This window comes from Macadamia integrifolia, chromosome 10 (assembly GCF_013358625.1).
Source record: "Macadamia integrifolia cultivar HAES 741 chromosome 10, SCU_Mint_v3, whole genome shotgun sequence".
NCBI classification, from domain to species: Eukaryota; Viridiplantae; Streptophyta; class Magnoliopsida; order Proteales; family Proteaceae; genus Macadamia; species Macadamia integrifolia.
In genome coordinates, this window is record NC_056566.1 from 12,076,769 (window position 1) to 12,086,904 (window position 10,136).

The following is a 10,136-nucleotide window of genomic DNA, read 5'->3' on the forward strand; positions in this document are numbered from 1 at the left end:
GATCCTTGACCAAGCAAGTTTGGGGATATATCATAAGGCTCTATTTGCCTTCTAGAGGTCCTGCGAGTAGCGTAATCATAGAAGCTCAGTGGATTGGGAAGAAATTCAAAGGGGACACCATTGGGTGCATTGCCAAGTTATTCTTTTGTAATACCATTACACACATTTGGAAGGTGAGGAACTTTTTTAATTTGAAACAAATACCAGCATGCTGCCATCTATCATTAGAGATACCCAAGCTGATGTTAAGGAGTGATGTTAATTTTTTTATTCATACAATATTTAAATCTGCGAGAAATGCTTTCTATATCCCTCCAGAATCTGTGACATCAAAAGGAAGGAATGAGTTGTCCCATTAGTTTTCGCAATTCTGGAAGGAATAAGGAGTAGTACCACAGAACATGAAGTCTTCCAGTTGATGAGCTTCTTCCATTTCCAAGCATGCGTAATTGGTCAATGGTAGGTATTCCTGTTGTGAGGTTTTATTGAGAAGCTGAGCTTTTGCAGTAGCCAACTCCATCTGAAGCTGGTTTATGAGTTTCTGTAGACTGGAAACTACACCTGCACACCCATACATTGGTTCTCTAATCCTTGTTTTCGCCTCATAGACCATACTATCCACTGCATCAGCCCTCTGAGACTCTGGAAGTCCCTGCAATCACAAGTATAGTACTGCACCGATTAAGATATCATCACAAAAATTTTACAGCTTATTCTGCTGAAGTGATAGGCAGTTGTTGAGTTTGGATCATCCGCACGTATGTTCTCCTAGGTTTACATGTGAGGATTCAACATCTATTCTACTTTCTTCCATTAAAGATAAGGAGTGGTATATATGAAAACAAAAGGTACAAGTGTTGGATCCTCACAATTACGTTCAAGTGAAAGCAAGTGCAGCGGATCCAAATTCTATTGTTTTGTTGTGAAACTTTTTCCATGTATTTTTATGTTTTTCTTATTCTTTTCTGTCTTTTTTTTTTTTTTTTTTGGGGGGGGGGTTGGGGTTGTGGGGGCGCTGCACCCAGAAACAAAATTTACAAGCTCAACCTGAAGTAGCTTACCTGCAAGAACTTGGAGACATTGCTGGCTCCAAACACCCTGTGCACAGCCAAGAATTTGAGGGGTTGGGTCGGGGGGAAGTATGATGCCAGGATGCATGTTGCAACACAACGTTGACGGAGACCCTTATAAGCACCACAAGGTCTGACTACAAGAGGAGGAGGAGGAGATTCATCATCATGAGATGGAAGAGGATGACCAAGAGATGATGATTGAGCCAAAGGTGATGAAGTAGAAGTGGAGAAGAACAATTTAGATGAGGTTATAGCATTGATGACTTCATGTGAGTCCATATCTCAGCAAGAGATAAAATAGATTATCAGATCTTGTGGTGAGAGGAAATTGTATATGCTGGACCGGAGGTGTGTGAGGATGGGGGCAGAAGGGCGTGTGCTGTTAATTTATATATGATTAATTGGTACCCATTGGAGTTTAGGGTTTCTCCAAACGGTTTCTTTTTTGGAAGAATGTGGAGTCTAGGGTTTGCTATTTTTTTTGGTGCAAGGGTTTGCTATTCTAAATATGTAGAGACTTGGAATCAAAATTTTGAAAAGTGGAAAATACTTTGGGGAAGAAAAACATTTTGCATAATAATAATAATAATAAAATCTTCTCTCATAATTTAAGGCTATGTTTAGAAGTTAATAAAAGAAAAAATAATTAATAATAAGATAAATCATATTGAAATAATAATTGATAAATGTATCTTTCTCTCTCAAATTATTTTAATTTTTTTTTCTTTTCTTATTGTGATTTTCCTCACTCTTTAATTCTAAAAAAAATTATTTTCATTGAAAAAGAATTAAGTGGACAAAGTAGTTTGGATTGTTATAATTATAAGAAAAATAAATTAATGTATTAAAAAAAAATTTTATGTGGCCTTTCCAGTAATTGCCACTTGTCTCAACGTGAGTTCAAGATGACGAACGTATCATACCTGAATTTAGACATCATGAGGTGGAAAGAAAATTTCAATAGCCAATTATATGATTATTGACCAACTGGAGATCCTCTCTATTCATGGGCCGGCGGGCCCAAGGACCACAACTATTTTTGAATTACACCTAAGCAACTGTTAGTACTACTCAAAGGATGGCTGCAGACACTATTTCAACCTGTCCACACACACAAAATGGAAGAATGGTTCTTGTGAGGGGGCAAAATGATTGCCTCTCACACTTTTGTTGATGCTTAATTTCATGCTTTTTTCCTTTGTTTTCATGCACATACATTGTTGGTGTATGATATCTTATATTTTGTCACAGTTTGATCCAGGGAGTACTGATGCAGGCGCCTCGATAGGTAAGACGGTGGTTTTTTATTTGAGGACAGTTTTGTACTTTTCTGGATTAGGGTTTTTTGCTATATATTCATAGTGAGGGTTTCTTTCTCTGCAATACAAATAATACTGAGAGGTGTGAGGGACGAGTGCTGTAACCCTATTCTCCATTGATAGCGAAGCAGGATCTCATCTCACCTAGGACGTAGACAATCTTGCCAAACCTCAAAAATCTGTGTGCATTATTTGTTATTGTTTTTCCATTATCTTCTGCATCATTTTAGGGTTGCGTTTCTAGAATACATGAGCCGCATTCTTTCAAAAAAAATATTTTTCCATTAAATATATATATAGATAAAGATACCGCGTTTCAATTTTTTCACAAAGACAAAAAAGATATTTCTCCCTTATTACTTCATCCTCCTCATCCTGGAACTATTAGTTGGTTAATCTTTATTATTTTGCTACGTTTAATCAAATCCAGGTTTTAGGTTTTCCACCCTGTTGGATTATTAGTAATGCCGTAATTGATAACAGCCTTATAGCCTAGGATATTTATACAATTATTGGATTAGGGCGAAAGAACCTTGCTACTGGTTTGACGTAGGGTATGCTAGATACGTGGGCCAATGGGAAAATGCACGAAAGAATCTTCAACATACACGGGAGGGGCAACGTGGTCTTTTTTCACATGCACCAGTCTGGGCATTTCCTATGTCAAATTGGAAAGGTTCTTTTTCTCATTAAATTATTAGTAATGCCACATATATAACTGATGCCGATAACAACCTTACTTCTCATTTCAGCTCATCCTTGTGGTGCCTATATTGGAATACAACAGTTGAGTTTCACATTGAAACTTTTGTATCTTGGAAAATACAAGATTGACTTAAATTTCACCTTCAACATAACCATTAACAGCACTTTTAACATGTACATTGGTAGAATAAAAGACGATCCAAAAGGCTATGAAAAGCACCCACCTACTGGATTTCCATCAACAGGAGGCTTAAGGCATCTCAAAAGAGAAAAGGGCAGATCCCAGCTGCTATACTATTAATTTTCAAATCTATAACATGGTCTTTCCTAATATATAGTCCCCCATTACATCATTGTGAATGAATTTAGAATAAGAGTCCTAAGAGTAGGAAGCACAATTTGCACAGTTTTTGGCAAAAGCATCTGCAAATAAATTCATCTCTTTATAGAAATGCGAGATATTCCAATATATGGAATCCAAGTAAGATTTAATAGATAACCGTTGTTGCATAAACATCCAAGGGATAGAGTGGTTAATCACATTTACAACCACAGACGGAGGCCTTTCATCTTAGCCAAATCCACTCCTAAGAAAAATGCAGAAAATTCTGCAAAGAAGGTCAATTTAATACCCAGATAAGATGCATAGCTACCAATTGGCTCTCCTAAAGAATTTCTGAGATTACCCATTGAATATTCATCAATGTTAAGTTTAACAACACCCAATAATTTGAGAATAGAATGTTTAATAAGACAGTAATTTTTACCATCCAAAACACAATCTTGATTCAGCATTCATGCCAAACATAGCCTTAGCTTGGATAAGTGGATTCGTCATGAAATCCTCATTTCACGTTAAGCCTATTCAAGCAGCTGATGGCAGATGGGTCTTTCAACCTGCTCAACGGCAAGATCAAGATTGAAGTTTTTGTTTTGTTTTGTTTTGTTTTGTTTTGTTTTGTTTTGTTTTTTTAACGAATTGCTGCTAGAGAAAGAGAAACACGGAATGGATAAAAATCGAATTCTAGAATCAGCTATATTCTTGGTCACTATGCAATAATTTGAGAATGGAATATTTACAAAATAGCATTTTTCTACCATCCAGAACACATTCTTGATCCAGAATGTTTTGGATTCAGGATGCACGCCAAACACAGCCTTAACTTGTTGGATAAGCCATGGAATCCTCATTTCAGGTTAAGTCTATTCAAGCAACTTATGGCAAATGGGTCGCGTCTATTTCTCCAATTTTATAAATGTTGAATGAGTTTTTGTACTTCATTAATAAATGCAGTCATTCCATTCAATCATATTTATATCTTTATTTATTTATGGACAAGGTTATCCTGCCAGTCTGGTTTTAGAAAGTACCATACCCGTAAGCCAATGGGAAGGGAAGTAGGAACATTTTCAGCTTATAGCAGGAAGAGGCAGCATAGTCTTTTTGCACCTACACCAGTTTAGGAGTTTTCAACGCCAAATTGACAAGATTATTTTTTATTTATTTATTTATTTATTATTTATAATAAAAATCATTCTCTAAGTGAGATCATTTGCAATTCTTTAGGAGTCAATTGTATACCACACATATGTTACAAAAAAATATGGCATACCATAATTATATCACAGACCAAAAAATTAGAAATTGATTCATCATAGGCCGATACAGATCAGATTCGGCCAAGGTTGATCTCTGTAGCTAATTCTATTTTTGGTAATAATAAAAAAGAGTGTTCTATGGTGGTGATCATAGCCCCCCAAGTCAAAGGCCCCATTCGGCCGAAGCTGATCTCCGTAACTAATTTGAATCAACATGTGTATCCAATATCTAGGGATAAGACAAAATATGGCTGATTCTAAACGATTCTATATATATATATATATATATATATATATATATATATATATATATATATATATATTCATTTCTCTGGCTGCAACCGAGGTAACAGCAAAGTTCCGTTCATTAGGACATGTCTCATCAAGACTCTTTGACTATGACATTCTCCTCCACTCAAGAGGATTGTAATGTTTTGAAGAGAAGTAACTTTGGACTTATTAAACCATATTGAAACCCAATTCCGTTGCCTATGTTTATATATGGTGCTGGTGAAAGCATGGTCCGGCTCTGCAATTTAATGCCAGGAAATGCAGATAACAGTAAGGGAAGTTCATCAAGAGGAATTCTAACCTTTTTATGTGAAACAAAAATAACAACTAAATAAATAAAGGGATAATATTGGGTATGCCTACTGGGGTGTAGCCAGCATGTGTTATTCTCTCCCGACCCTTCGAAAAAACATGTCCCTCCCACCAACCCACCCACCCCTCATTCGAGTTGCTAGCTCCAAATTAAAAAGCTACTGGTGTGCCTAACTGCCTAACCCTCTCGCATTAATAAATCAGCAAAGTCGTTTAAGGCACCCTGTATGTAATTGTGTGTGTGTGTGAGAGAGAGAGAGAGAGAGAGAGAGAGAGTAGCTTAAATGTTTAAACTTGAGATTTCATTTCAGAAATAAGGCCATAGGATCAGCAGGGACTTGAAGAGAAAACTAAACGAAGAAAAAAAGTAGACACAGGACTCACTTAGGAAAGTATTAACCTATCGATAACTGAAGACCATAATAAGACCCTGCCAAGCCCAACAACTCACTCACTTGCCCTTCTGACTGCCATGGAGAGAGCCAAAGTAACCCTTGGGATTGCTTTCAAAACCACCCCGAGATATTTGAGAAGCTCCCCCAGTACCTGGTGCAGTCATGAATGCTCCTCCACCACCTTTGCTATTTCCTCCAGTGCCACCGCCACCGCCTTTGCCACCTCCACCGCCGCTGCCTCCACCTTTGCCTCCTCCTCCTCCGCCACCTTTGCCACCCATCTTCGAAAGAAAGCTAATTGGCAGATGCTGCACAGTTAGGAAGAAAGTCTTGCTTTGATAACTCTTGGTTCCTGATATTGTAAGCGTCCTTGATTTGATGAGTATTTATAAACATAGGTAAATTTGTAGATAGGTATTACTACCCGACCCCCAAGAAAAAAATACGGAAGCCGAAGGGATTCTCATATTGTTCTTCCTTGAAAATTCACAATAATCAATCGGCTTACCTCGTTCAACTCTAATAAGAGTTGGAAAACCTTCAAAGGTGCCAAGTGGCAAGGACTTGGAATTATTGGCTTTGGAAGCAGCTATTCTTGATAGAGGAATGGGCACCATATTTCACGAAAGGGAAAAAGAGCACTACCTCCTAGTGTACCCTATTCCCATACATAGTTGGAAGTAAAAAGACCCAACTTCCTCTTCCCCCCTCCCCCACAAAAAAAAACCCAATGTACCCATTCCGTATTTTCACCCCAGCTGTATTTGGGCATGGATATGTAAGGTTCCAAACCTTGCCCATCAAATATATTATCATTTTGCTCTTCAGTTGCTTCAATGTTGATGTTTCTAACCATTATTATTTCACGATATGCGGAAGAATACTTCTCAACTTAATGTTGATGCTAGGCCTCTTATTTCTTTCATCTCTATATCGGGGATGGTGATAGCCTTTGCGGCAGCTATCTTATTTATGCTTCGTTATAATGTTCCTTTATGGGCCTCCTTTCCAATTGTTTTTCTAGCATCACATTGTCTATATATGCTTTGGTGGAACTTTCCTCTATGCATACATTTGATGTTTACGGCATACTCATCACGTCTTCAAGAAGAGAAAATTGAATTAGCATGCATGAGTTGATAGTGATAGTCATACTTTATCATTAATGCGTCATAGAGAAACAATATATAAAAGAATGGACAAAGTTTTCCTTCACTGATGCCTGAACGATGGGAACCCACCCTCTCCCCTTCTTATTGATGGGCCACAGTGCCTGGAATCAAAGCAAAATTAATTTCACAGTGTAATCAGATATTATGTGTCTTGTTTGTTATAAACCTTTGAGTTCATTGGTTGATATTAATTTACATATATCATAGCGGCATTTCAAAATGCTAAGAATATCAATGACTTCTTAATTTAATGATACATTGTGTGTATATATAGGCTCAAATTAAGCTTTCCCTTATTGGCTTAATAATCGATGAAAATCATAATTTGATTGGTCAAAAACTATGTTGAACTGAAATAAGATCCCACTCAAACGTATTCTTTGCTTGGAATCTTCATGTTACCGTTCCCATTAAGTTGAGATAAGGTTTTGGATGTTATAATACAATTATTCCTTCTTTTTCTTTTAAACTAAAAATCAACATTTTTTTATATATTAATTGATAAATAAAAAAGAAAAAGAAATAAAAAGAGCAAAAAGTGTGCATCAAAGACATCCAAAACTAAATGGACATCTCAACAATAAAAAGTTGATTATAGCACAAAAGTCATTTACCTCTCCACCTTCGACATTGCCATAGTAGAGGACGCAAACAATTGAACAACAAAAAACACCTGCAAAACTTGATAACGAGAACCTAAACCTTGGTCTCTCTTCTAAGTCCCACTTGAAATTGTCCCACAATAAAATGAGGCAGACACAACCCATCATCAGAATGCATAGTAGTCGCATCCTTTCTGGTTAAGAAGTCAGCTACATTATTCATCTCCCAATAGCTGTGAGTGATTCTCCATGCTGTATTCACAAACTAGAGTTAATTAATATAAGGGTAATTTACAACGCCACCCGCTAGAGAATGTCACTATTATAAGAACACCCCCTTTGTTTCACCAAATTAGACTCAGACCCCTTATCGTCAGTCATTGTTAAACAAAGAATTAAAATGATCGTTATACCCTTATGTGGATTTATATCTCTTAAGCATTTCCTTCCTTTGCTTCCGCCATGCTTGTCATGCCACCTCAGCCTCCCTCGCTGTGATCGTTGTTCTCACTAACCGCCACGCCACCGTTGCCACCACTGCCACTACCGCTGCTGCTACCACCACCTGATCCTCCCAATACCAATAATCACCACAACCATAGTGGCTCTCATCTCATCCCACCGATTGTCGGTGCCGCCGCTGCAGGGATTCTCTTTGCAAAGTCAGACGGGGTCACTCGAACCTGAACACGACGAAGAAGATGAAGGAGCAAGAGCAGGAGCTGGCTCGCTCTTGTCACTGACCATCATAACTCTATTCTCCTTTAAAGGGTAAATTACCCTTTGTTTTAAAACCCTTTATTTGTTTAAAAAATAAGAAAAAAATGAGAGCCGCTCCTGCTCCTTCTTCATCAGAGCTAGGTCCTTCTCCTTTAAAGGGTTTTAAATCAAAAGGTAAAAAATGATGGTCAGTGACAAGATCTCGTCATAACCAAGGGTATTCCTAATTCTGTTCTCCTTTAAAGGTTGGGAGAAGATCTCATCATCATTTTTAGTACTCCTCTTTAAAAATATGCTACAGAGAACCCAATCTTCCATTTGCATGGTACAATCCGGCAAAGCAAAGAAGAGAATTAGAATTAATTACAAATGGGTTTTCTTCCAGTGAGGCTAAAATAAAAAACATTAAGATTACAAACTCACTTGGGTTGGGTTTTTCTTTTGTGGGAAAATGCAGGGAACAACTGCAGAGTTAGAGCCAGCCAGATGATATTCATGCATGATCCAATCGGTTCTAGACCCGTAAGGAGGCTTTCCCCCGTAGAAAACCAGGGTCTTCTTTATCCCTACTACATGATTGGTTTTAGAAGCTACGATTTTCCTATCAATCGTAGTGGCCTTCCAGTAACCAGAACCTGTTGCTGTCAAGAAATCGCCTTTAAGCTTATGGATTCCAGCTCTTTATAGGGTGAGCGGGAGTTCCAAATGAGTTGTCACTCGCCGGGAAGATCGATTGTGACCATGTGGTGTCCCTCCTTGATTCCGGCGACGGTGAAGACTGGGAATGAGAGGATGACGAGGAACAAAATTGACTGAGAGTTGCTGCTGGTTGCCGGTTGTGAGTCGCTGCTGGTTGCCGTGAGTTCTTGCTGGTCATCGCTGTTGCGGTCCATCGTCGATGCTGTTGTTGCTGCCGCTGCCATCATCGCCACAATCTTCGGTGCTCTGAGTCATTGGTCCAAATCTGTCGATTTGGGAGAAGGTAAATTGAGTGAATTATTACATGGGAATTTAGGTATTTCATATTTAGTAAGGGTATTTTGGTATTTAAAATAAAACATATTTGCTGACATCAGCATATGTGGTAAATTCTTTAACAGTAACTGACGGTAGAGGCTCTGAGTCAAAGTTGGTGAAACAGAGGGGGTATTCTTATAATATTTGCATTCTCCAAGGGATGGCAATGTAAATTACCCTTAATATAATTGATCTAATCTACTATTAATATTAGTAAATCTAATTTTGTATCTGTCATCTCATAATCTCAGCCTAAATTGCATTTTCTCATGTAATATTAGTCTGTTTTATCTTGTTTGATAGAAATCATCAGCTCTATTGGAGGTGAGTCAAGATCTCCCCCTTCAATAAAGATAGGAAATAGTTGTCCTTCATGGGCTATTTCTTCCATGTCATAGTAACTATGATCATCTTGACTGTTGGAACTAGGGGTGTCAACCGGTCGGGCCGGTCCGGTTTCGATCGAGCTTAATCGGGCTTGAAGACTTTCAAAGGCTACACCGTGTCCGCCCATTTAACTAATCGGGCTTAGTTATTGAGGGCATGGTACACTTTATATTCGGTCGGTTGGTCTCGGGCTATAATCGGGCTACCTTAATCGGGCTTTAGTCGGGCCTTAATCGGGCTACGGACATGTTTAATGTTAAACGGGCTTTAACCGGTTTTTAAACGGGCCCTCTTTAAAATGTGCTCTTATATTCCGGCCCACTCATGCAAGCCCAAAAAAATGACAATAAATCAATAAATGATACCAAATATAACCATTATTTAAAATGTGAACATGTCTTTTACTTTTTAGTTTTTATTCTTTAATTTGGGGGGTAAAATAGGTATTCTACAATCATTAAAGGGTCAGGCCAAGTCGGTGCACAATAGGCCGATCTCGGTCCGGCGTTATTCGGTCGGTCTCGGTCGGGCGCCCGACGGTCCA

At 38.2% G+C, this 10,136-nt stretch overlaps 2 protein-coding genes across 2 annotated transcripts; both read right to left on the reverse strand.

Annotated features, from left to right (window-relative positions):
- Positions 1-355: 355 nt before the first annotated feature.
- On the reverse strand, positions 356-1,352 carry LOC122092196 (LOB domain-containing protein 23-like). The gene is made up of 2 exons (XM_042662538.1): positions 1,062-1,352; positions 356-652 (listed from the first exon to the last, which is right to left on the reverse strand). Exons 1-2 carry the CDS (start codon positions 1,350-1,352, stop codon positions 356-358), a joined length of 588 nt encoding a protein of 195 aa, XP_042518472.1.
- A 4,385-nt stretch (positions 1,353-5,737) lies between these two features.
- Positions 5,738-5,975, reverse strand: LOC122092197 (glycine-rich cell wall structural protein 1.0). Its single transcript, XM_042662539.1, has one exon. The coding sequence runs from the start codon at positions 5,973-5,975 to the stop codon at positions 5,751-5,753; it is 225 nt and encodes a 74-aa protein (XP_042518473.1). The 3' UTR covers positions 5,738-5,750.
- Between the last annotated feature and the right edge of the window lie 4,161 nt (positions 5,976-10,136).